General features: G+C 55.0%; 3 protein-coding genes across 10 annotated transcripts; all 3 read right to left on the bottom strand.

Moving 5' to 3' along the window:
* Positions 1-108: 108 nt before the first annotated feature.
* MCEMP1 (mast cell expressed membrane protein 1) lies at positions 109-3301 on the bottom strand. Of its 7 annotated transcripts, none has more exons than XR_006734111.1 (7): positions 3174-3301; positions 2361-2495; positions 1647-1778; positions 921-971; positions 755-828; positions 366-428; positions 109-253 (listed from the first exon to the last, which is right to left on the bottom strand). XR_006734111.1 is itself a non-coding variant. In XM_045547462.1 (7 exons), exons 1-7 carry the CDS (start codon positions 3226-3228, stop codon positions 243-245), a joined length of 561 nt encoding a protein of 186 aa, XP_045403418.1. In that variant the 5' UTR covers positions 3229-3295; the 3' UTR covers positions 109-242. The 7 variants fall into 7 exon arrangements, 6 of the variants coding, with proteins under 6 accessions (XP_045403418.1, XP_045403452.1, XP_045403425.1 ...); XM_045547462.1 differs by having other exon boundaries at positions 715-828; positions 3174-3295; XM_045547496.1 differs by having other exon boundaries at positions 715-828; positions 1647-1658; positions 2406-2495; positions 3174-3295.
* A 3695-nt stretch (positions 3302-6996) lies between these two features.
* Positions 6997-8344, bottom strand: RETN (resistin). Its single transcript, XM_045547517.1, has 4 exons — positions 8233-8344; positions 7938-8065; positions 7514-7591; positions 6997-7229 (listed from the first exon to the last, which is right to left on the bottom strand). Exons 2-4 carry the CDS (start codon positions 8053-8055, stop codon positions 7090-7092), a joined length of 336 nt encoding a protein of 111 aa, XP_045403473.1. The 5' UTR covers positions 8056-8065; positions 8233-8344; the 3' UTR covers positions 6997-7089.
* Positions 8345-15893: 7549 nt separating this feature from the next.
* STXBP2 (syntaxin binding protein 2) lies at positions 15894-23447 on the bottom strand. Of its 2 annotated transcripts, XM_045547438.1 has the most exons (20): positions 23342-23447; positions 22042-22091; positions 21694-21775; positions 21067-21143; positions 20955-20960; positions 20815-20920; positions 20625-20728; positions 20286-20434; positions 20049-20133; positions 19831-19961; positions 19632-19739; positions 19319-19376; positions 19116-19181; positions 18922-19002; positions 18259-18397; positions 17703-17812; positions 17163-17258; positions 16502-16587; positions 16231-16388; positions 15894-16039 (listed from the first exon to the last, which is right to left on the bottom strand). In XM_045547438.1, exons 1-20 carry the CDS (start codon positions 23376-23378, stop codon positions 15954-15956), a joined length of 1815 nt encoding a protein of 604 aa, XP_045403394.1. In that variant the 5' UTR covers positions 23379-23447; the 3' UTR covers positions 15894-15953. The 2 variants fall into 2 exon arrangements, with proteins under 2 accessions (XP_045403394.1, XP_045403386.1); XM_045547430.1 differs by lacking the exon at positions 20955-20960 and having other exon boundaries at positions 20815-20893.
* Between the last annotated feature and the right edge of the window lie 1979 nt (positions 23448-25426).

Raw genomic sequence — 25426 nt, 5'->3', positions numbered from 1 at the left:
ACTGTGACTCCAACATTCATCATCACCCTCCACAAAATGCTTACACACACACACACACACACACACACACACACACACACACACTTGAGAGCAACTCCGCAACACTCATTCACCACGACACGAGATTTTCTATATTTGGGCCGAGGGGCAGGTTCACATTAGATTTGGAGGCTCCATTTCCATTTTCGTTGGCAGGTGCAATCCCGTCCTTCATGCTGTGGCTACAATGGCGTCTCATTTGTTCAAGCTGGGGCTATGGGGATTAGGGGGAGAGACCCACAGTCAGGCAGATCCTGCCCCTGGGACAGGAGCCAGGGCCACATCTGAGGCCCCACCCTCATGGATCTCCCTGTGCCCCAACTTACATGTACTTGTCTTCTTCAGATCTTGTAAGGTTTTCTCTATGTTTGTATTGATTTTGTTTATTTCTGTTGGGGCGGGGTGGTGAATGGGGACAGCTGAAGCTGGGTGGAACCTCAGACAAAGCCGCCTCTCTGCCCAACCCCCAGCCTACAGTGCTGCAGAGCCTATGTATTTGAGGTGCCCATTCCTAGCTGCCTTTAAATAGCTCCTGAGTGACTCGGAGGGCAGCACCCATCACCCCTCCAAACCCTGAGCTGTGAGAGGGCAGGACCATGGCTGTCTCCTCCCCTGAATCGTCTGCCCCCAGTCCGGTGACTGAGCACCCCACGGAGGACAGGGCTGCTCCGGCACCTGCTAGCTGCGTCGCCAAGTTCTCCACCTTCCTCCTGACCTCGCCGATGCTCTGCTGAACAGGGTGGAAGCCCTTCTCCTGCCTCTTCTCACATTCTTGCATCAAGTTTGTCACTGAGGGCATGGAATAAAGGTGTCTGTGCGGCCACCCCTCTCCCGAGCCCTGCCACAACCCCATGGCTCTGCCCCAGACCCTCTCTGCTCACCATTCCAAATCTCCGTTTTCAAATTCCGCACCTCCTTGGACATCTCAGAATCTGTTCAAGAGGGAACAGGAAAACCCTTCAAGCTCCTCCGCTGGGGGGAAGGGAGAGGAAGAGAGTGTGGGGGAGGGAAGAAACAGGGTGGTGGCTGGGACTGCACATTAGTACAACCTGTACCGAAAACAGTATGAAGATTCCTCAAAGAGCTAAAAGTAGCCTACCCTTCGATCCAGCAATCCCACTACTGGGTATCCACCCAAAGGAAAAAAAGTCATTTTATCAAAAAGACACCTGCACTTGAATGTTTATTGCAGCACAATTCACAATTGCAAAGACGTGGCATCAACCCAAGTGCCCATCAATTCATGAGTGGATTAAGAAAATGTGGTATCTGTATACCATGGAGTACTACTCAGCCATAAAAAGAAATGAATTAATGTCTTTTGCAGCAATTTGGATGGAACCGGAGATTGTTATCCTAAGTGAAATATCTCCAGAATGGAAAAACAAACACCATGTGTGCTCTCTAATAATTTGAAACTAATTAATGGGCACAGAAAGAAATAAAAATCTAAATCTAAAAATTTATAGCCCTGACTAAAGTATTATAAAAGCTACCCAGGCAACAAAAAAATTTGTACCACCTTAATATTTTGAAATAATAAAAAGAGATAGGGTGGAAACTGCAGGCTCCCCATTGCCCCACACCCCCCAAGAATAAACACTCACTTTTCACCAGGACTAGAGCCGAGAGAATGATGCAAAACAGTAAGGCCACGGTGAGGAGGATGTACAGGCTCATGATGGCCCTGTACAACCAGTGAGGGACCTGGGCACGGTCCGAGGGTGACCTGGGCTGGGCTGGGAATGGGGCGGAGAAACAGGGCAGGTGACCCACCAGCGCCCACCACCATCACTCAGACTGTCCACCATGGACAACTCACTCTTCCCAACACCATCAGCAGCTGTGACCATCCACGACACTGCCACCAACATTCACTTTCAGTGATTATCCCTAACACTGCCAGACACCCTTACTAACTCCATCACCAGCACTGGCCAATGTCGGTGCCCATGAGTGTTAGTCTGTTTTGAGTTGCTATAAAGGAGTACCTGAGACTGGATGATTTATAAAGAAATCACCTGGCTCATGGTTTTGCAGACTGTACAAGAAGCGTGGCACCAGCACCATGGTTGCCAACGTTGTCACGGTCAACTGACCTCATCAGTTCTATTGACTTCCTTCCTGATTCAACACCTTGTCACTTACATTCACTCTCACTAACACTTTCCCCCAAACCCTTGCCAAGTCAATCAACAACACTATCCCCAGCATTTCAGATACCCCATCCCTGTCACCACCTACAAAGCCACCCCTGCCACAATCTTGATGCCACCACACTGCACACCATTCAGCCTCCTGCAGTGCCCTCCCACACTCACCCCTTCCCAAGGCTGTGGGATGAGGGCAGGTGGGCATCTGTTCACCTTGACTCGTGAGCGGTGGGTGACCACCCTTTGGCTGGTTCTGGTTTCTAAAGGCCAAGGTGATATTCTCGTAGTCAGGGTCCTTGGCACCTGTGTGTGGGTCAGTAGAAGGGGTTGTGAACACCTGCCCAGAGCTCTGGGGGTTGTGGGGAGGGCAGTCAAAGACCTTGGTTCACCCAATGTCTGCACACAACACATTTCTGGGGGTAAAAAAAAACAAGAAATGAGGAGGGCTAGGTGTGGTGAGTCATGCCTGTAATCCCAGCACTTTGGGAGGCCAAGGCAGGCGGGATCACTTGAGCCCAGGAGTTCAAGATCAGCCTGGGCAACACAGAGAGACCCCATGTCTAAAAAAATTTAAAAATTAGCCAGGCATGATGGTGCTCGCCTGTAGTCCCAGCTACTCGGGAGGCTGAGGCAGGAGGATCGCTTGAGCCCAGGAGTTCAAGGTTGCAGTGAGCTATGATTGCGACACTGCACTCCGGCCTTGGTGACAGAATGAGACCCTGTCTCTAAAACAAATAAAATAAATAAGGAGCGAGGAACTAAGATCTGCTTCTTGGTTAAGCAGAGTGGGTGTATTTGGGGGTTTGGGTGACATATTCTCTCTCTCTCTCTCTCTCACACACACACACACACACACACACACACACACACATGCACACATCTTGGAGGGAAAGGGGCCTTCCAGCCCCCACCTCCAGCCCCTTATCTCTCCCATCCCATGTCTCCTTCCACCCTCTCCCTTCCCACTTCGACGTCCCTAACCTTCCCGATGGGCCGGGGACCCCCGTTTCTTGTCCTTGAAGGCAGCTGCCTGCATCTTGACCCTCTGGTACTTCTGGTACCTTCTGTGTACGTACTTTCCTTAGCTCCCATGGCCCACAGCCTGCTAGTTTGTTCACACACATCCCCGCCCACCGGAAGATGTTGAGGCAGATGGGGAAATCTAGGGGCCAGGGACAGGAAAGAGGAGCCAGCCTCCTCTCCTCTTTTTAGGGAACCACAACCCTCCTTTCAGCCTAGGGCATCATTGCCCCTAGATTAAGAAGGGTCTTAGGAGACCAGAGGTCTCAGGGAGGGCCAGGAAGAGAAGCCCCTAGACCTGGGGGCAGAACAGAGTGGTGGGAAACTTTATAGGAAGCTGTGTGCATATGTGTGTGTGTACCCAGAGGAACCTCATTCTCCTACTTCTCTTCTCTGTCTCAAGCTGTGACACCTCAGCGTCCCACCTTTTAGGGTAAGGGCAGCAGGGCTTGGAGGTAGGATTCCTGGGTGCCCCCCATACTTCCCTCTGCTGACTCCCCATCCCACCCCTCAGCTCCACCCCAAGAAGTGCTACTTCTCCAAGGCCCAGTGGAGGAAAGGCACGGATGTGAGGCAACAGGGACTAACCACTGGAACGCCACACCCACATCTGGGACCGAGGGCAGAGTCACATACCTCTTATCTCCTGCTTGGGCAGAAACCTGGAGGTAGTTTCCCTTCCACCTGGAGACTCCAGATTTCTTATTCTCACCCATCTACCTGTGTACACACACACACACTCTTGCACACACACTTCCAAACAGTCACAATCTGCTCACAGAAACACACCACACACTCATTTGCATGCTTGCATTGTGTCACCTAGAGAAATAGACATACATGCACATTTACGCACCTGCACGCTATCTAGAGGTGTCTTAAAACTTTCTTTGTGTTGATCTGACCTTGAAAATGGGGTTTGCAAAAGGCACGAGGCATATAAGGAATTTTCTCGTTAAGTCTAGACCGCTGCCTCCAATAGACATATAGTGTGAGGCACGTGTTTAATTTAAATTTTTCTAGCAGCCACATTGAAAAGGTAAAAAGATATCAGCTCAAATAATTTTAATACCATTTTATTTAACATTATACACCCAAACTATTATCATTTCAGCATGTAGATAATATTTAAAAATGCATGAGCTAGCTTACATTCCTTTATTTATTTATTTATTTTGGTACTAAGTGTGTATTGATTGAGCATGTTATTTTGGGCTGGTCACATGATTCCAAGTGCTCAGTGGCTGCTGTTGGACAATGAAGGTCTAGATTATTACAGTTTTCTCCCTTTGGGGAAAAAAATGGGATTTTTCTGACCATGGGCAGAAAGTGAGTATGCTTTGGTTTCAAATATGTGGTTAAATTCAAGATAAATTTGGAATCATTCCTAAGATCTCGTGAAGATAATGCTTTATTTTCTAAAGTATTGCCAAACCCTGTCTCTCTAAGAAAGATCAATTTAATAGCGATTTGATGCCTGCCTGGGACCGCCTTCCGATGGAACAGCTGCAGCGGAGATGGACCAATTGGGAGTGGGCTCTGCTCTTTTAAAAAAGAAAATGTGTCCTAAATCCAGCCAACCACAAACCAAGGATTGGTTTAGGGTGGGCACATGGTCCAGGCCCAGCCAATCAGAGTCTAAGATTTGGCACAGGGGCAGGCATTGGAGCCAGATCCAGCCACTGATACTCTGATCTGGGACTTTTGTTGGTATAACCAGTAAAAAAGCCTTTCTCTCTTTTTTTCCCCCCACTGGGACTGTGAGTTGGGGAGGGGTGTAAGCCTGGAGTTGTGACCAAGAAGAACCTGCTTGAGAGTGAAAGCAGCACTGAGAAAAGCAGACCTGAGAGGGAATCTGTGTCCTGGAAACATCATTTGAGACCCTAGATCCAGCCATACCTGAACCTGTTATTCTAACCTTGGGCCTGTCAGTTACACAAGCCAGAAACTTCCTTTTGTTTTCGCTCAAGTTAGTGGGGTCTCCAGCATTTGCAACCAGAAGAATTTTGCCTACCATGGGGACCAGGCATTGGCTGATGAGGAAACAGAGGCTCAAGTGGGGATCTTGCCTGTCCAAGTCACATATGCAGATATGCTCTCCAAGTCTGCACTCTGGGACAGGAGGATGACTGAGTTGGAATTGGGGGCTCTGAAGAGGCCCTTCTTGGGGTCCAAATACAGGAGGACAATTGAGCGGGGCTTGGAAACAAAGAGGCATTCACACCGGGGCCTGGGGACAATGAGGTCCCTCCCCTCACGCACACACACCAGTGAGGAGGTGGAACTCGCAAGGCACTAGACTCACCCTGTCTGGTCCTGACCACACTTCTGACTCAGGGGTCCCAGCGCACACCCCATAGCCACAGTGGTGTCAGGAGGGAGGGTCTGGGAGGGGAATTCCTGGGTTGGAATCTAGGTGGGCTCCAGGGTACCAGGAGTGTTTGTGATCTCTGCTCATGGCCGCCACGATCAGACGGGGGCTGGTGCATCATAGTGGGTGGATGGCAGTGGGAGTCGAGTCCAAAATCCTTCAAACCAGGACCTCACCCTAGCACCTATTTTCCAGGTGTGACCATTGAATCTGGGATCCCTTTCAAGGCTGTGTGCTAGAGAACCCAGCACCTTAAGTCTGTGGTTGCATCTTTCAGGGGCCGAATGCCAAGACTCCTGGGCTAGGATTCCTGGAGAACTGGACCCTGAGTCACCTGGCTTTGTCCCCCCTGGGAGCCAGGGGAGGGGACACCAGGGCTTTTGTCCTCTGGGGCATTGAGTACTCATCCTGGGTGCAGTGGAGACTTGATATTGGAAGCACAGGAGTCTGTCTGGAGCACATATGTGTCTGTGTCCTGTGTCTGCTCTCCCCACCATGCACCTACCTGTGATTCTCTGTGTGCATTCAGGGGTGCCCTTCTGTCTGCGTGTGTGTCTGTGGGTACATGGGTGTGTCTGTGGACGTGATGTCTTTGTGTGACCATGGTGAGTTGTATACTGTGTGTGTACACGCAGTCTGTACACCTGAGTGTTGTCTCTAAGTGTACATGTGGCTATTTATTCAACAGACATTTACTGAACACCTACTGTGTGCTACGCTCTATTTACTGAACACCTACTGTGTGCTACGCTCTAAGCCCCAGGGAGGGATACAAACAGCAAACACTTCCCCTGCCCTGTGTTTCCTATCCTAGTGTTCATGAGGGGTAAGTGCCCTGTGCACACCCGGTTGTAACTTCTTGCAACTGCACCTGCATGTTAGAAAACATAAGCTTATGATGTGTGACCTCAGGTAGAAGTTCTCTGTCAGCCCCTACGAAGATTCCTTCCTGTGAGTGACTTGACTTTGCCTGGGCCTTGGGGGTCCTCTTCCAAAGTGGGGAGGGAAGGGAGGGGTCTCAGGGCTCTGGGCTCTGGGCTGAGAGATGATTCAGGGGCCAGCCCTGACCCTGGAGCTGCTCGGGTCTTGGGGCCCTGGAATGTCCCATCCACTACCCAGACTGACCCTGATCCTAGATGATGCTTCATTTTGGGGGTGTGTCGCAGAATGACCCAGCAAATTCCTGGGGAGATCAGACACCCGAGGGTGACCGTCAAGGTGGCCTCAAACGTGAGTGTCACTTCCCTTCCTGGAGCCCACCACCAGCCTTGGGTGGCGGTGCCATTAGAGGAAGCCGAGGCCCTATTCTCGGAAGAAAGGGTGGGAGACAGCTTGGGACGAAGCGGGGTGGGGTAGAAGATAGTCGCGGTAACCGCCCCCCTAATGAAGAAACCACGCGAGGCTCAGGTCAGCTCCATTAACATCAACGCCACCATCTCCGGGTTTATTTCCAGCTCCGCCCCCGGCCTGACCCCGCCCCCCAGCCCACGCGACGCACGCGCGACCTCAAGGGGCGGTGACCTGCAGGCGACAGCAGCGCGCTCCGGTCCAGTCCATGCCCGCGCACTGGCAGTGGCATGTGGTCTCGGCGCGCACGTCCCACGAGCCGCAGGCGGAGCCACACGTGCAGCCGGTGATGGCGAAGCCTGCGGACGGGAGACGGGAGCTTGGACCCCGAGCAGGGGGCTGCGGGGGTCGGGGGTTGGGGTAGCTGGAGGCTCCCACCAGGGAATGGGTGCACCGGACGCATGGAGGGGAGGACAGGGCAGCTGGGGACCTGGACACCAGTATCCTAAGGAAGTGGGGTCCCGGAGCTGGGGTGGGAGGAGAAGGCTGGGGGTCCAGATCCGAACCCCAGGGAAGTAGAGGTGGAGACTGCAAGGGACTTGGAACAGAGCTGGGAGCCCGGATAACAGACTTGTCCACTCACCTGCAGGGCAAGTGGCCAGGTCTCCCCTGGAGGTGACAGTCTGGCAGTTCAGGACAACGTTATTTAATTCCCCCAAAACTACAGGAGGAAGGGAAGGAGATGCTGTGAGACCAAACTGCCCCCTCCCATCATCCTGCTGCCCCACCTGGCGATTTGGAGAAGGCCTAGGTGGCCCAGGCCCTGGGGGACAGCTCCCCACCTCCTAGGATTCCCTGTCTTGGCTTGGGGTGTTTTGGGAAGGTTTGGGGTGACAGGTGGAGTTGAGTTTGGAGCTGTTGCTAAAGGCGAGGCTGTGCGGGGGCTGGGAGTGGGGTTGGATTTGAGGATGAGATTTGGTTTGCTCTGGGATTGGGTTGGGGTCAGGTCGGTGCTAGGGATCGGAGGTCTCTGGGACCCTTGGCGGGGCTGGCTGGGGGGTCCTCACTTAGCGAGCTGGTGCTCTCCTGGATCTTATCATTGATGGCTTCATCCACGGGACACATTATCTTGCTGGACACGAGCAGCCCCAGGACAGGGAGGAGGAGGAGAGAGAGAGCCTTCATCCTACAGGTGCTGCAAGAGGGAGCCGAAAGACACTTTCCATGGTGGAGATGGTCAGGCCCCCAGAGCGAGTGGGATCTGGAACCCAGGGCCCCTGTGGGGGGTAGGGATGGGGGCCCAACTTTGCCCCCAGCCCCCATGCTGGGGCCACGGCAAGGGTAGGAGCAGTTGTCACTTACCCTCCAGCGGGCTCAGCTGGCCAAATCTGCAACAGGAATTCCTGTGCCACAGCTCTGTCTGTCAGAGGTCTCTGGGTGTGGCTAATAAGTCCCTCGGCCCCCTGACCCACCCTTCCCACATCCGGGCCAAGAGGAAGCCCCTGGAGCACACTCTAAGGTAGGGGGCGGGGCAGGGGGAGCTCTACCCACCCCCCTGCCACAGCCTCCCCCTTTAATAGCCTGTCCCCGCTACAGCCAGGGTCTAGGCAGGAGGTAGTGCCCAGGGGATAATTCCAGGGCCTGTGATCTTAAGGGTAGGTAGAGAAAGGGCAGTTTGCATGTAGAGTGGTGGAAATAGGGTAGCTGCAATCGATAGACTATTCTCTCATTCACATCTATTGCTAGGCACTAGCGGGGGAGGGCAAATTTTTCTGGAAAGGATCAAATAGTAAATGTGTTCAGCTTTACGGCCACTCACCTCTGCCATCGTTGCGTATGAATGACATTGATGATATATATAAAAGTGGGCATACTGTGTTCGAGGAAAACTTTATTTATGAACACTGGAATTTGAATTTCACTATCGCCACAACCAGGCGTGATGGCACGTAAATGTAGTCCCACCATGCAAGAGGCCAAGGCAGGAGGATCGTTTGAGCCCAGGAGTTGGAGGCTGCAGTGAGTTATGATGATGCCACTGCACTCCAGCCTGGGTGACAGAGCAAGACTGTTCATAGATAGATTTTTTAAAAAATAATATACCTTTCTTAAGTGTTCGGTTTGATACATGCTGACAAATGTATATACCTGCATGCTACATGTTTTGTTTTGCCTGAGTATGTTTTGTTTTTTAAATCAGGTTTCATTAAGGTGTCATTTACATATAGTGAAATTCTGTGTCCAGGTGTGGAACCATCACTACCAAATATTTTTAATTTATAATTAGGGGGAAAGGGGTTTCTGAAAGACTGAAGGAAAAGGTCTCCTTGTTCTCTGAAGCCACAAGAGAGTATTTTTCTGCCCACAGGATGGATTTTACTTGTGAATATTCATAACACCCACTAGCTTATTCTGTTAATATACATCTGTCCTTGAAGCCTTAAAGGGGGCTGGTATCACATGGAAACCTAGAAACTGTTGCCATCCTGTTAAACCAACCTCCAGAGGAAACCTGGCTTCTGATTAGCTGCCTTACAAGATGATAACTTGTTGCCCTGGTGACAACGTTGCGATGCCTGGTGGCTCTGCCAAATCAGAAAAGAATCATTGACACTTGCTTCCTCTCCCACGTGAATGATGGAAAATAAAATTTAAAGCCTTGGCCAGATTTCCAACTTGCAGTATAGGAGACCAGGCGGCTGCCAGCAGTGCTGGTTGGCAGAGGACAGGCCGATGGCCGTGGCAGGACCTACTGGGGCCAGGCTGTGTCTAGGGGCAAGTGACAGAGAGACCCTGGAGATTCCCAGTGTTAAGGACCCTGGGCTTAAGGCTGGGCATGGTGGCTCATGTCTGTAATCCTAGCACTCTGGGAGGCCAAGGCAGGAGGATCACTTGAGGTCAGGAGTTCGAGCCCAGCCTGAGCAAGAGCAAGACCTCGACTCTATAAAAAAATTTTTTTAATTATAAAAAAAAAAAAAGACCCTGGGTGTTCCTTTGGACATACCCACTCGTACTTCTCAGTGTTCCTACCAGGGGAAGGGAGCTTCCTACAGAGACTGACAAATCCTTCGCTCCAGGGCTCTCAGTGAGTTCTGAGATGACCTCAGAACCTTAACCCTGTGTTGAGCGATTTATGCACATGACCTCATTTAATCACCCCAAACACCTATTCAAGTAGGAATGATTATTATCTCCACTTCACAGAAAGAAATAGTGAGGCCCAGAGAGGCTAAGTAACTTGTCCTGGTCACACATCCAGCATGTGGAGAAGTAATGTGCCAAAACTGTCACATGTCAGCCACAATGGTGTGTGTGTATGGAGGCGGGGGCAGTTGTTGTTTCTTCTTCAAAAAAGTATCGTTCTTTTCAGAATATTCCTAAAGCTTTTCTTTTTCTTTTATAAATTTTATATGATATAGTTAAGGTGTACAACTTAATGTTTTCAGATACCTATAGATGGTGCCAGGTGGGATGGCTCACGCCTGTAATCCCAGCACTTTGGGAGGCTGATGGAGGAGGATCGCTTGAGGCCAGAAATTTGAGAACAGCCTGGACAACATAGAGAGACCCCATTTCTACAAAATATTTAAAAACTAGCTGGGTGTGGTGGCTTGTACCTGTAGTCCCAGCTAATCGGGAGGCTGAGGCAGGAGGATTGCTTGAGCTCAGGAGTTCAAGTCTAGACTGCATGACAGAGCCAGACCCTGTCTCTAAAAAACAGAAAAAACCAAAATGAAAGAAATGAAGTATCCTTATTTTAAAAGGAATCAAAGAATATAGGTGTTTCTAAAATAAAATTTCCCCTGCGTTCCTACTCCCCTAGAGTAACCAAGAAATGGGGGTCAGTTATGAAACAATCCACACCCCCTTGATTGAGGAACTGAGGATGGAAGGGAAGGGGTGGGGACAGGGGGCCGTCTGGTCACAGTTTCCTGGAATAAAATTGAGCCACCAGCCTCCACCGCGTGCCCCAGGACTACTCATGTACTAGCTCCCTGGATTCTCCCCCAATAGTCATGTGCACTTGTACACATGGAAAAATTGATCCTGTGGAAGTGAAGCCACATTGAAAAGGTCACCCAGCCAGCTAGATTTCAGAGCCAAACTTGTCTGATACCATAGTCCTTATGCTTTTAAAGATGGGGTCTCACTCTGTTGCCCAGGCAGGAGTGCAGTGGTGCAATCATAGCTCACCACAGCCTCAAACTCCTGGGCTCAAACACCCTTGGTGCCTCAGCCTTCCCAAGTAGCTGGGACTACAGGTATGCACCACCATGCCCAGCTAATTTTTTAAAATTTTTGTAGAGGTGGGGTCTTGCTATGTTGCCCAGGCTGGTCTCAAACTCCTGGGCTCAAGCAGTCCTCCTGCCTCGGCCTCCCAAGTAACAGGTGTGAGCCAGCAAGCCCGACCCTCACCTTTCACCAAAGCTTTGTCCCACCCACACCACCGCAGGCAAAAGTTGAGGGACACAGGGACAGATCTGTGGCGCCCCCTCCAGCAACCTGATCTGTCTCCTTCCCATCCCTTCCTGCCTTACCCTGCCCAGGGCACCGGAGCAACAAAAGCAAAGGCTCCTGGAGGGTTCAGTTGGGTAGTTATGCACAAGGAAGCTGCAGCCCCTTCCTGGGATCAAGTCCCAGGCCACTGGTTGTGCAGCCTGAGCAAGTAGCTAAGCACCTCTGAGCCCCAAGTTTCCCCACCTATAAAATTGGAGCGTTATTAGTGACAACCTCACAGGGCCGTGGTGAGGACTAGGCGAGTGCTTTATGGGCATTTACATCAACTACACAATGCAGGGCCCTGCACATAGTAAATGCTTCATAAATGTTGCATTATTACTTTTATAGAACTTTCCCGGCCACCAACAGAGATCGAGACTCTGATCTCAGAAGGGAACTGCGGACCCCCAAGGTGGAGAGGTTCCCCTGCTAGGATTTCCCTTTCCTGCCAGCCCACACCCAGCCCTGGGGACCCCACATTTCTAGTCCCACCGGAACAGAACCTTCCCACTCCCAGGGCGATTTCCTCACCCAGACGCCTTTTCACAATGTTCTCGGCAGCGGCTGTTGGTTAACTTATGTTTTAAGATTTTGAGCAACTTTACAAAAAAAAAAAAAGGAAGCTTCCCTTGCTTCCTCGATGTCGATGTCGGGGTTGCCCTGGGGATTCTGGCCTCCCTCCTGCACTCATCTCACTTCCATGAGCTGTCCTTAGCTAATTGAGTCACATCACTTCCTTTTCCTGTCTGGGGCCACTAAGCCCACTTTGGGGGCCTCAGGCGTTTCTTATTTTGTCCCCATTTCTCTGGTTTCAGCATCCCACCACCCCCTCTCCTGGCCCAGCCAGCAGCTCTCATTTGCCCTGCACTCTCGCTTTTCTTGTTTTTTATTTTATTTTTATTTTATTTTTTAGAGATGGGGTCTGGCTCTGTTGCCCAGGCTGGGGTTGAAGTGGTGCAATCATAGCTCATTGTAACCTCAAATTCCTGGGCTCAAGCTATCCTCCTGCCTCAGCCTCCTGAGTAGCTGGGACTACAGGTGCATGCCATCATAACGGACTAATTTTTTAATTTTTTTTTTTTTTAGAGATGGAGTCTTGCTATGTTGCCTAGGCTGGTGTTGAACTCCAGGGCTGCAGCCATCCTCCCACCTCGGCTTCCAAAAGTACTGGGATTACAGGTGTGAGCCACCTCGTCCAGCATATTTTTTATTTTTTCTTTATTTATTTTTCTTCATTTTTTTTAAAAGGTGAACAAGTTGAAGACCGCAAACCTTTCCCTCTCACTATTTCAGTGAATTTTAATATTATTCTAGAGAGTCTCCTGTGTACCACAAGGAGAACTCCCACCCTGTGATCCATACAAACACAGGCAATTACCACTGTTCTCACCTAATAATCATAATCGTTAATAATAACTAATTACAATGTAACTGCAAATGACCCTCAGACCTGTCCTCATTTCAGGCTTCCCTGCTGAGATCACGTGTAGTTGCCTCAGGGAGTCCCACAAATAATACATTAAAAAATGTATCAGGTTGTTACTTTCTATTCAAACCAAGCAGTTGCTGAGGGAAAGAGAAAAGTTTCTCTTCTGTGAATCACAGATAATTGCAGCAGAAGGAATGATAAAGTTGGAAATAATTCTAAAGAGATAATGGATTAATAATTGATGGAAGGCCGGGCACGGTGGCTCACACCTGTAATCCTAGCACTCTAGGAGGCTGAGGCGGGCTGATCGTCTGAGCTCAGGAGTTCGAGACCAGCCTGAGCAAGAGCGAGACTCCGTCTCTACTAAAAAAATAGAAAGAAATTAGCTGGACAACTAAAAATATATAGAAAAAATTAGCCGGGCATGGTGGCACATGCCTGCAGTCCCAGCTACTTGGGAGGCTGAGGCAGGAGGATCGCTTGAGCCCAGGAGTTTGAGGTTGCTGTGAGCTAGGCTGATGCCATGGCACTCTAGCCCGGGCAACATAGTGAGACTCTGTCTCAAATAAATAAATAAAAAGAATCGATGGCTGCTAACATCTTTTTTTTTTCTTTTTTCTTAGAGATGGGATCTTGCTTTGTTGCCCAGGCTAGAGTGCAGTGGTGTCAGTGTAGCTCACTGCAACCTCCAACTCCTGGGCTCAGGTGATCCTCCTGCCTCAGCCTCTCAAGTAGCTGGGACTACAGGTGCACGCCACCACACCCGGCTAATTTTTTCTATTTTTAGTTGCCTGGCTTATTTCTTTTTATTTTTAGTAGAGACAGGGGTCTCGCTCTTGCTCAGGCTGGTCTCGAACTTCTGGCCTCAAGCAATCCTCTCACCTCGGCCTCCCAAAGTGCTAGGATTACAGGCGTGAGCCACCATGCCTGGCTCGATAGCTGCTAACATCTTTATGTGGAGAGTTACTGGTGACTAGGGACACCTCCCAAACCCACTGATCAACTGTAGTGAGGGGACATTATGGATTCCCCGATGTGTTGCAACAGGAAGAACCCGGCCCCACCAGCAAGGCATTATTCTGGCTACAGCTGAACCTAATTCTAACAGAGACTGTAGCTCTGTCCTGTTTATAGGGGAAACATGAGTGCAGGAATAGTGAGAGAGAAAGCCGCCAGCCAAATCCAGAATAGGGCCATTCCCCAGGATTGGGGGGGGAAAAAACCACACCAAGTAGCAATAAATGCCATGATGCAAAGATTTGGAGGAACAGCATGGCAGGTAAGGAGAATGGCGTGTGCAAAGGTCCCGGGGTAGGAACAGTGTGGTGTGTGTGAGGAACAGCAGCCAGTCCAGCCAGGAGGTAGGAAATGGAGTTGGGGAGCGGACCTGACAGGAGGTAGAAGACGCTGGATTTTATTCTCATAGGAGGGCTTTTGTTGTTGTTGCTGTTTGAGACAGGGTCATTGCAGCCAGGAACTCCCAGGCTCAAGCGATCCTCCTGCTGGGCCCAGCAGTGTGAGCCACCACGCCCAGCCTCGTGGATTTGGAGGATTCTGCCTAACGAATGTGGATGGCTTGACGGGGATGCCCCGTTAGAGCCTGAGAAATGTCGCCTGCTGTGCCTCACAAGGACCCATGAATATTTGCAGAATCAATATTTGTCTTTAGGGCAGACCATGACGTCATTTAAGTATAAATAAGGGGCAAGACGCGGAGGCGGTTTAAGCAACAGTTGTGTCCCCTGAGAAGCACTGAATAACCCCTGACCTACTTCCCTGTTGCCTCTAATTAGGGTCACCTGATCGCCAGTTACAGGCCCGAAAGATCAAAGAAACCGGGGGAAAAAATTGAGCCACGGCGCCCCCTGGCGCCCACGCCACGTGCCTACATGCGTGGGTCCCCAGAGCGAAACTGCGCATCTCCCCAGAGGGGTGAGTTTAAAACATTAAACTTTAAAATCATGGCCCTTGTACTCCCTCCGTCTCCCGCCAGTTAAAACACGTCCCTGCCCGAGGCTGGGGCCAGGAAGCAGCGCATCCAGGCCGGCGTCTCCCCCAACCCCATACACCTGCCAACGCTGCGCGTCCACCTTTCTGCTCCTGGTGGGACCCTAATAGCAGAACTGCCAAATAAATCCTAATAGTGGGATCCTAACGGCACAACTGCTGGATTGGAGGGGTTTGTGCTTTGCTCAGGCCCCGCCTGCAAAATTGTGTGTGCAATTTTTTCATGGAATGTCCTTTGATTTCCCTGAATTCTCAAAAGGACATGTGACCTCAAAATCGGGAGGGTCCCCTGTCTCCATCTGGGGTCTCCTAGTGGCAGTCTTGGAGGGGCCGTGTCCCCAGAGGTGACCAGATAGGAATAAGCAGCGCTCCACCGGGAGGGGGGGCACCACGCCCAGCTTCCCCACCCGGCACCCCCTCCCCAGGCCCCTGTCCCCAGCGGGGCTTCAAGGCCAACATCAGGGACGTGGACACCAGCCTGCCCCAAACTCAGGCCCATTCTATGGTTTCCTATTGCACCAGCAGGGACTCAAAATCCTGACCGTGGCAGGTTAGGTTAATAAAAATACTCTGCTTGTTAATAAAAATACTAACAGATCTAGTCAAAGGTCAGTACCCTTCTCTCCAGCTCCCCTGGGGAGGGGGGGGGTCTCCTGGTGGCTCTGTGGATTTTGCCTCCCCTGTTATTTCCTCTCGCTTCCCTGATTCCTCTTCATTTTCATTCTCCACTTGAACTTTGCCTCCTCTAGGACGCCTTCCAGGATTGCCCCCCAGACTGGGTGGATTAGGGTATCCTATGGGCTCCCACAGCACCGCCTGTTGCCTCAGATTACCTGCCTGGCTGCAAACAAATACACCCATTAAAGGGTCTGATAAGTCCTGCAGTCAAGAGTCCTTGTGAACCCCCTGAGGCAGGAGAGTGTGTCTCACATAAATACTAGCTCTGACACCAGAAGCAGGACAGATGCCCTCAGGGGAGCAGGGAAGGTTCTGGGAGGACATTAGGGCATGGTGGGGTCTGAGGCTCAGGTCTGACCAGCACAGCTCCCAGGGGCTCCCTTGGAAAGAAAGTCAGGTGTGCACTGGCTGGCAGAGACGAGGGGAGAATTTATTTCTCTGCAAAAGGACAGAGTGGGAAGGGACAGAGTCAGGGCAGGGCAATGTCTTCTAGCTTCTGGTCCAGCGTCTTCAGGTCACTGAGGAAGCGGGTTGGGGTGAGGATGTGCGAAGAGCCTGGGCGGGAGGGGAGGGTTGGGAGGTGGGGGCACTGCCTTGGTCTCCAACAAGCCCCAGCCAAGCCCCTTGGCCAACTAAAGACTCAGGAGTCTCAAAACCTGGGAACGTAGGAGTCCAGCCCCACAGTGACCCCTTCCCTGGGAACCAAGCCCCAGCCTGCCCCAGGGCCCCCAGTGCTGGCTACTCACCGATGAGCACCTCCCACTTGCCCTCAGTGGCCCTGGTCACCTCGTAGGCGGCCCTCATCTCTGACATGGCCACACCGCCCATGATGTACACAATGAGTCGGGGCCCCGCCCGGGCCTCGACGCCCGCCTTGTTCTTGTGCCAGTGGCCAAAGCGGGCACTGTGCGTGGGGAGGGGCAGAAGTTAGTCCAGGCAGAAGAGCCCCCGTCACCTCCGTGCCCCCCAGTGAACATGGGTCTGGGTGTGGGTGTGAGCCGTCCCCAGTGCCCTCACCTGACGGCGGCCTGGGAGCTAGGCGTGGGGGCGGGGTCGGACACAAAGGGCCACAGCTTTCTGTCCAGCCGGTCCTCCACAGCATCCTGAGGGCCAGAGAAGGAGGTTTAGGGGAGGAGCCCCAGGCCGTGGGGCCTGGTCTGGAGTCCCCTTTATGGGGGGTGTTCAGGGGCCCAGTTCCCAGCAGTCAGGAGCCACCATCGGAACCTTCTGCCCCCGGCGACCCAGGAGTGTGGCTCCCCAGCCCCTCAGGGCCCCAAGAATCCAGGCACCCAAGGCCCGCGGGGAGGCAGGAGGTGGCAGGACTCTAGCAGGACAGCCAGGAAGCCGAGCCCCTGGCCCGTTACTATCTGATGCTCCCGCTTAGGGGTGCCAGCAGGGCCAGGGGCTGCTGCAGGAAAGGGCTCCCAGGGGCAGGGAAAGAGGACACAGAGGGACATAGCAGAGGTGGCCAGCAGGTGGGGTCCCCTCTACCGCCCCAATTCCCCAGCTGCAGGCTTGGGGTGCCCCCCTCGGCAGAGCAGGCCGGTGCCAGGGGAATGCCAGTAATGAGGGATTTTCCCTTAAGCCCCGAGGCTTAGCGCTGTGGGCAGGAGGGAGGCTGAGCCGCTGGGATCAGGGGAGGACTGGGGCCCCACCCCCCTGCCCGCTGGCTTGGTACCTCCATCACATCCTTGATGACAGGGGTCCAGCGTGACAGCTGATAGGTGGGCTCTGTGCGCTCCCGTCGCTCTAGCCGGCTGGAGGTCCCCGAGCCCTGCGGGCGGGGCAGGGTGGTGGACGCACAGGGCCAGAGAGAGACAGCAGAGGCTGAGCCCAGAGTTGAGCCCACATGGGAAGTGGCTGTGTGCGGGTGTTGGGTGGTTGGGGGGGTCCTCAGAGACCCCTAGAAGCCCCAGGTCGGTTGTGTGCCCTTCCCCCCACACTGGGGACACTACTACCCAACCCTAGGACTCAGACCACATGCCCTGCACCGCACCACCACCAGGGCCAGTGTGGCAGTGACCACACCTCACAAACCCCTTCCCTGACCCAAGGGACAACCCTGGGACAACCCTGGTGCCCTCTGGTCCCAGACCAGACTATACACAGTGCTCTCTGTCCCCCAGGAACCACACCGTGCCTGTGCACCCCAGAGCTGGTGACACGTTCTCCACCCCACAGGGCCCTGGCTCTGACCCCACGCCTGTTCCTGGCATACCCCGGGGTTGGTGACAGTGCCTCCCAGCTGCTCCAGGTTGCGGATGAGGCTGCTGTGTGCCTGCACGTTGGCGTGCTGGATCAGCTTGGCCAGGTTCTCCTCGCTCACACCTGGATGGGGGGTGGGGGTGGCCACAGCCCTGGGTTTAGGAGTGTTCGGGTGGGGAGAGGAGGCCCCGGGACTCTGATGGGTGTATCCTGCAGAGGGGAGGTGCTCAGGTCCGAGGGAGCCCTGGGGCTACGGTTCTGATGTCGGGGGCACTCTGGGTGGGAATTCCCAAGGGGTAGATTGGGGGTGCTCCAGATTAGATGAGGGAGCTCCAAGTTTGCAGGAGTCACAGATTGAGGGTCTCTGTGTCAACAGGGAGCCCTCGTGTCAAAGGGTGGATCCCAGGTCAACAGAGGAAGGTCTCAGAGTGGGGGGGGAGTATCTGTGGGGTCTGCTGTGCCTGGTGAGTGGAGGCATCCTAAGGACAGGGCAGTTGTAGGGTTGAGAGCTTCCCAGGATTCACCGGTGCATGGGGGCGTCCCAAGACCCCCCACGTCCCCCCACCCACCATTCCGTAGGATGATGTAGAGCAACAGGACCCGGATCTTGTCGTAGGCTGGCACCGCCGCGTCCAGCAGCACCGGAACGATCAGCTTCATGGCGTCCTTGATCTTCTCACCCTCTGCGTCGGAGCCCATGGCCAGGTCCTGTGGGCAGGGGGGCAGCTGTCCTGTCTGCTGCTAAGTGGGGGGGGGCACGGGGGCATCTCCAGGGAGCAGGCAAGGCAGGGGCATCCCCAGGATCCATGGCAAGATGTTCGGGCCCAGACTCATCCTAGTAACAGGTTTCCCAAGAACCCCACCCCTATCCAGGAACAACCTGTCCACAGGCTCCACCCCTCACCCAGGTCCCACCTCTCCAAGGCCCTGCATTACCTTGTCAATGCTCCGCCCCTCACCCAGGTCCCACCTCTCCAAGGCCCACGCCCACCTAATCAAGGCTCCACCCCTATCCAGGCCCTATCTCTCCAAGGCCTCGCCCACCTCACCAAGGCTCCACCCCTCACCCAGGTCACACCACTGCAAGGCTCTGCCCACCAATGCACAGGCCACACCCCTGTCCCGGGACCACCTCTCCACAGACCACCCCCAACCCCACCTCCTTACAAGCCCCACCTCTCCTTCAGGCCCCGCCCCTCCCCGGGCCCGCCCCCTCTGCACGCCCCGCCCACCTGCTCCACACTGCACAGCTTCTCCACGCAGCCCTTGAAGCGCTTCATGCAGTCATCCGCTAAGTGCAGGTGTGTAGAATACTGCAGGGTGGCGGCGGGAGTTGGGGGTAACAGAGGCCGAGTCAAGGCAGAGCGCGGATGGCCTGAGCACGGGTTGAGGGCCCCAGCAGCTGAGGTCCTCCCCTCCACCTCACCTTGTTCAGCTCCTTTTGGTACTGTGGCATCTTTTTCAGGATGTGAGACAGATCTTTGATGTTGGCCTGGGGCACAGGGGATTGGGCGGGCTTGAGGCCAGGCCCTGCCCACCTGAGGCCCGCCTCCAGGCTGGGGGATCCAGACAGCAGCCCCGCCCCGCCATCTGGAGGGGGCTTCCCTGGAGACCCAGGCCCGCCCCTACCTTGTCCGTGGTCAGCCTCTTGCTCTCGCAGAAGGTCTTCAGGAGCTCCGTGACCCTTCTAGCCATGAGGGTGGGCAGGGGTAAGGCCGGGGAATGGTGGTCGCACTGCGGGATGGGGGGGCCAGGGGACGCGTGTCCCTGCACTAGGCCATGGGTAAGTCCTCCCACAGGGGAGGGGCACCCGGGGATGGGGTGAGGTCAGAGGACAGTCCAGAGTCCGCCTGAGGGGCACGGGTGCAGCCAGGGGTCCCACAGCCACGTACCAGGCCCACAGTGGGGGAGAGGGTGGGGGCGGGGCGGGGCGTGCACGCACTTGGACACATCTGCGATGTGCATGTGCCGGAGCTCCACCCATAGGTCGTCATCCTCGTCCAGCAGGACGGCCTTCTCCCGCGCCTCGCTCAACCCGGTGGTCTCGTACCTGTGGGGGAGGAGGGGACATGGGGATCAGGGACCCAGGCCAGTGGCAGTGTAGCAGGGGAGGGAAGAGGGGTGGTTCCGGGGTCACCCACCTATACGTGTCCTGCTCAATGTCCAGCAGGTCATAGGCCATGGCCTGGAACGTGAGCTCATGTAGCAGTGGGGACACGGGGTCGGCTGCACGGTCCATGATTAGTAGCTGGGAGCGGGTTTTCTCAGGGCCCTGGGGGTGAGGGTGGGGACGGGGATGAGGAGACTGACTCTGACCCTGGCTGGGGCCTTGCGCCACCTCCCCAGCATGCCCCCTCACCTCGCCCAGACTGGGAGTGTCCGCCTTGAAGGCGTTCAGCTTGGCCAGGACGGAGTGCGCCAGCTGGGCGGTGTCCTCCGGGCCCCTGGGGGTGGTGCGGTCACACACAGGGAACATCAGGGTGTGGGGTTGGGGTGAAGACCAGGGCAGGGGGCAGAAGAGAGGTTAAAGGTTGGATGCCAGATGGGATCAAGGGGAGCAGGTGGCATCAGGGTGGGGGCTGGGCGGGGTCCCCACTTGCGGTAGCGGATGGCCGGGTACTCCTGCAGCGTGGCGCACAGGGTGGCGATCTGCTGCGCCAGTGCCTCGAGCTGCCGTGCCCGCTCCCCTGCCCGGAAGGGGCAGTAAAGGTTGTAGGTGCTGTGCGGGGCATCCAAGGAGAACACCTGGGGGACAGAAGTGCAGGGGGCCACCGCTATACGTGCACACCACCTACCTCACCTCAGCCACCACCACCTGCACCTCCCTGGGGGGGGGTCCCTGATCCCAAGTCTGCTTTGCCAGCCCGCAAGCAATGCCTGGAGGAGTCGAGGGATAAATCCCCCAGCCCCTTTCCAGGACTGGCCTGAGCCTTACCTGACCCTCATAGGGCAGAAAGGCAAGGTGGATCTCCTTCAGCGTCTTCACCGCCTTTGCCAGACGGGAGCGTCCCAGCTCACTGAACAGGGCATCAGGGCAGGCTGGGGTGGGCAGGAACGGGGTGTCAGGCCAGAGCACCCTCATACCCCCTCATCCCAGCCCCCAGCCCCCCAGTTCTCTCACTCACTGTCAGTGAAGAAGACATGTGCTGCTTTGTAGGTGAAAGTTGGGGTCCCCTGGAAGTCTGCGATCAGGGCCTGAACTGACTGGGGAAGGCAGGTCACTTTCTGGGCCTGGCCGTGCATCCCCCAGACCCATCCTCTCTGCCTGAGCCTCCCAGCTGCTGCCCGTCCCCCACCACATGCAAACATGCACAGAAGCATGCACACACAGTCATGCACACACGTGCAGACATGCACACGCTCGATCATGTAGGCACCTTCTCCGTGGGACTCAGCAAATAAATGGCCTCCAGGCTGGGGATGGGTTCTCGCCGTTTGTTTATGTCTTCAACAACTGGTAGGGACAAAGGAAGGGGCACACATGGCTGGCATCAGGGCAGGGGCACAGGGGGAGTCTCAGGTTTGGGGAGTTGATGCTTGGAGAGAAAGGTTAGATACTTGGGGAGACTGAGGGAGGTACCTTAGGGGTGAAGGGGTACCTTAGGACCTCTTAGGTTACCCAGCTAAGAGGCACACAGACAGGGTTCTGCATACTTGACCATCGCATTCTGGGGTCCCCACATTCAGAGTCCACCCTAGGAGTCCTACGTAGGGCTCTACACGGGGGCTGCACAGTCAGGGAAGCTGACCCCTTGGGGATCAAAGCTGGGAAGTCCTGCACAGCGCGGGCTCCCACGCTCAGCTTGCAAGTTCAGGGAATGTACTTGGTCACACGCTCTGGGATGTCTGCGCAGGGGGCTGCAGACTAGGGAATTCTGGACAATTTAAGGGGAATCCCATGCTCAAGGGCTGCACCCCATGGGGGCTCTACATTCAGGGGGTCCCACACTCAGGTTCCGTGTGAGGGGTGTGGGGTGAGGTGGCATGGTGGGGCATCCACTCACTGGTGATGCCCTCAGCCAGGATGTCTGACATTTTGCAGCAGGAAGACAAGATACGCATGCTCGGGTGGTCCATGATGAGCACCTGCCGGGGTGGATGGACAGATGGGCTGACGGACAGACAAATGGTGGAGGAAGCCACAGCTGGCCCTAGGAAGGGCCAAGGCAGCGGGTGGGGTGGACAGTTTCAAAGGCTAGCTGGGCAGGACCCATCTACCCAACGCCATTCCTGGGGACTAGAAGCCTCTTCCTCCCAGAGAGGAGGGGAGTCCCACATTCAGGGCCCTCCCCGTGGGCCTGGACAGGACAAGGGCTGCCCCTGAGGCACTCAGGCATCTGCCTTGCCCCTACCTTCCATTCCCCATCCTTCTTGACACTCCGAATGACTCCACTCAGTATTTCTGCAGGGAAGAGAGGGGAGGGCTCAGGATGGTGGTCCTCGGCCCCACCCCACCCCTAGCCTTCTCCACCTGAGGGCTAGACACCCCTTCCTAACTCCCGCTTATACCTACCCCTAATCCTGCAAGGTGGCTCCTGGCATTACCCCCAACTTACAACAGGGAAACTGAGGTTCTGAGAGGACAGGCAACTTGCCTAGTGACTGGGGCAAACGTAGCTACCAGAGAAATATGTTTCAGAAGAATTGAATGAGAAGTTGAAAGCCATGGCTCACCTACAGGTCTACCTGCCTCCAGGGCTGGGCCCTGGGCTTTCCCACCTGCGACCTCAAGTTGTCCCACTCTGGGGGTTTCAGCCAGACCTCTGCTCCACTTCCATCAGTCCCCCCTGGGCTAAGATGCAGGACCCCTGGTTCCCAGCCCTGAGGCATGCCTGGCTGTGGTTACCCTACCGCCCTCCAGCCTCAGTTTCCTCATCTGTAAAATGGAATCACTGGTTTTCCCCATCTACCCATTAAGCCCTGTGTAGAGAGAGCTCCTTTTTTAGTTGGAGGCCAGTGGGGGTTGAGCCACAGACTGCTCTGCCCAGAAGAAAAAGCGGGGAGAAGGGACCGGGTGGCCCCGCCCGGCCGTGTCCACTGTTATCAGGGCCGCCAGGGCGGAAGAAGCAGCTGAGGCCGGAACTATACCCGGGGTGGGGGAGGGAGGACCTCCACCCCTCCCCCCAAGAACCCTGGTCCGCGAGGCCGGGACGCCTGGGTCCTCGCGCTGCAACGGGGCTGCTGGGGATGGGGCAAGCAGGAAGGTGGCCCCCACACCACCCCCATGGGGCCTGGACACGCTCCCTGAGCGCTCACACGCCCTGAGATCACTGACCAGCCCACCACTGGGCCCCAAGAATCCAGTTCCCAAACTTTGCCCGGCTCAGAGACCCGGCAGTCCGGGCGTCTAGCTGCGTCCTCCTTCCCTGCGCAGGCAGCCTAGGAGGCCCGGGAGTCCGGGCCCCAGCCTACGCCACCCTCTACGTGTTCCCCTTCGGGTCCCCGGAGTCCAGTCTCGCAACTTTGTTCTGCTCGGGCACCGGAGAACTCGGGGGACCAGCTGGGACTGAGTCCCCGGCCGCCCCCTCGAGGGTCAGGTGCTCGAGCCCGGCCCCCAACTCCCCCCAACTCCCAGGGTCCCAGAGTCCGCGCGCCCCCGGACCCCTCCCGCCAGGGAGGCACTCAGGAGCCCGGCCCAGGGGAGGCACTCACTTTCCCCCACCACCGCCTTCAGCCCCGAGGGCGCCATCTTCCCCCAGGGGCGCTGTCGCCGCTTCCGGGTCTGTCCCAAGGTGGGGGCGTGGCCCCGCGCGACACCCACGTGGACATGGCCCCGCCCCCCGCGCACCTGGCCCCGCCCAGGCCGAGGAAGTCGAGGCCCCGGCGCCGCGGACCTGCAGGTGCCCTCGGAGAGGCACGCCCCGACGACAGCTCGCAGGCGCAGACGGGAGCTCAGGCACACACGCTCTCCGGACTTGTGTGATCGCGGAAGCGGGATGGCAGGGGAATAACCCCTCATCCTCCCCAGGCCGTTGTGTCTGCGAGCTACCCGGTGCCCACTGGAGGCCACGTGGCCACAAACCTCCAGGCCTGGGACTATGACACACCTGCCTTCTGTACCTCAAAGTTCAGGGGCAGCAGCATCAGGCTTGGACATCTGATCGATCCAGGAGACCTAGTGCGTGCCGGGCACCTGTGCTGTTTTCACTGGGTCCTGCCGGATACAGTCGGGGAATCCGAGGCTCTGCAGGACCGATAGTCCAAGGCCACATGATGAGTGAGCCTCCTGGGATTTGAGCCAGAGCCTGTCCCCAGAGGAATGCTTGTCACAGCCTCACACTTTCCCAGGTGCATACGCACCTAGCCTCGTGGGCCAACAATCTACACACATGAAAGGCTTACACACACACACACACACACACACGCACACACACACACGCACACGCACGCACACACATTTGCATTAGATTTGGAATCTCGGGGCTGGCTCCTGTTGTGTGTCCGCTAAGGGCTGATGCCCTGTCACCTAGAGGGCACACCCCAGCAGTGGCACCCGTACAAATAAGGTTGCAGATTTAAGGTGTGACGTATGTGTGTAAATACAGACTCCTGCTGTCCTGAGCCGGGTCCTTCACTCGGCCTTGGTGATGAAGCGTCAGCAGGTGCCAAGCCCTCTGCCACGGACATGGAACATATAGGAGTGAATCACACCAGATGTCCTGCCCGCGTTGCATTTAATGTTGACGGGGTGGGGGGGAGACAGAAAAGAATCAATTCTGCCCTCAAGGAAATAAACTGTGATGTGATAACAAGTGGCACGGGGGTGGGGTGGGGACTTATTGTGGGTGGGCCCAGACGGCGGGCATCTCTGAGGAAGTAGCTTTCAGACTTACCCCTGAATGATATTAAGAAGCTGGGCTGGGTGCAATGGCTCACACCTGTAATCCCAGCACTTTGGGAGGCCAAGGTGGGAGGATCGCTTGAGCCCAGGAGTTCAAGACATAGCAAGACCCTGTCTCCACAAAAAATTTTAAAACTTAGCCAGGCATGGTGACATGTGCCTGTAGTCCCAACTACTCTGGAGGTTGAGGCGGGAGGATGGCTTGAGCCCAGGAGTTGGAGGCTGCAGTTAGTTATGATTGCACCACTGTACTCCAGCCTGGGTGACATAGCAAGATCCTGTCTCTCGAAGAAGGAGGAAGAGAAGGAGGAGGAGGAGCTTAAGGAGGCTGTGTAGCTGTAGGGCAGAGAGGGGAGCAGGGCAGGAAGTGAGGTCACAGGCCAGCAGGGGCCAGACTTCTGTAGGACAAGGGAGGACTAACACATCTTGGAATCCCAGGTCGGCAGGACTTTCAGTGCTAAAAATAGGACAGTCACAGGCAAACCAGGATGGTTGGCCACCTTAGGTAGAAGTTTGGGCTCTTTCTGTCTCCCTTTCCCCCTCCTTCCCTCCCTTCTTTAACAGCCTTACTGAGATATAACTCACATACCATACAATTCACCCATCTAAAGCATAGGAGTCAATGGCTTCTAGTATATTTCAGGTTGTGCATCCATCACCACCACCCATTTTAGGACATTCTCATGACCCCAAGGTGTTTGGGTTTTATCTTGACAACAATAGAGACCAAATGAGTTTTGAGCAGGCGAAGGTGGGGTCCCCTCCAGATCCTGGGGGAGGCAGTCAACAGGGCCTGCCACCCCCCCTCCTCTATCCTTGGTGGGGGTGACCAGTGTCTTCCGATGTTATGGGCTGTCCCAGACCCCCAGAAGATATTAAGTCCTAATCTCCCATAT

Source organism: Lemur catta, chromosome 1 (assembly GCF_020740605.2).
Source record: "Lemur catta isolate mLemCat1 chromosome 1, mLemCat1.pri, whole genome shotgun sequence".
Classification (NCBI taxonomy): Eukaryota; Metazoa; Chordata; class Mammalia; order Primates; family Lemuridae; genus Lemur; species Lemur catta.
Note: the sequence above shows the minus strand (reverse complement) of the source record. Positions and strands in the feature narration are given on the sequence as shown.

Coding starts and splice junctions, on each gene's coding strand:
- STXBP2 (XM_045547438.1), bottom strand. CDS start 23,378: ATGGCGCCCTCGGGGCTGAAGGCGGTGGTGGGGGAAA. Junction 21,776..22,041: donor AGAAGGATGGGGAATGGAAG/GTAGGGGCAAGG, acceptor CCACCCCGGCAG/GTGCTCATCATGGACCACCC. Junction 19,962..20,048: donor ACACTCCCAGTCTGGGCGAG/GTGAGGGGGCAT, acceptor CCTCACCCCCAG/GGCCCTGAGAAAACCCGCTC.
- MCEMP1 (XM_045547462.1), bottom strand. CDS start 3,228: ATGCAGGCAGCTGCCTTCAAGGACAAGAAACGGGGGTCCCCGGCCCAT. Junction 1,779..2,360: donor TCCCACAGCCTTGGGAAGGG/GTGAGTGTGGGA, acceptor CCCCATTCCCAG/CCCAGCCCAGGTCACCCTCG. Junction 429..714: donor CTTGGCGACGCAGCTAGCAG/GTGCCGGAGCAG, acceptor CCGCCCCAACAG/AAATAAACAAAATCAATACA.
- RETN (XM_045547517.1), bottom strand. CDS start 8,055: ATGAAGGCTCTCTCTCTCCTCCTCCTCCCTGTCCTGGGGCTGCTCGTG. Junction 7,592..7,937: donor GGAGAGCACCAGCTCGCTAA/GTGAGGACCCCC, acceptor TTCCTCCTGTAG/TTTTGGGGGAATTAAATAAC. Junction 7,230..7,513: donor CCTGGCCACTTGCCCTGCAG/GTGAGTGGACAA, acceptor TCCCGTCCGCAG/GCTTCGCCATCACCGGCTGC.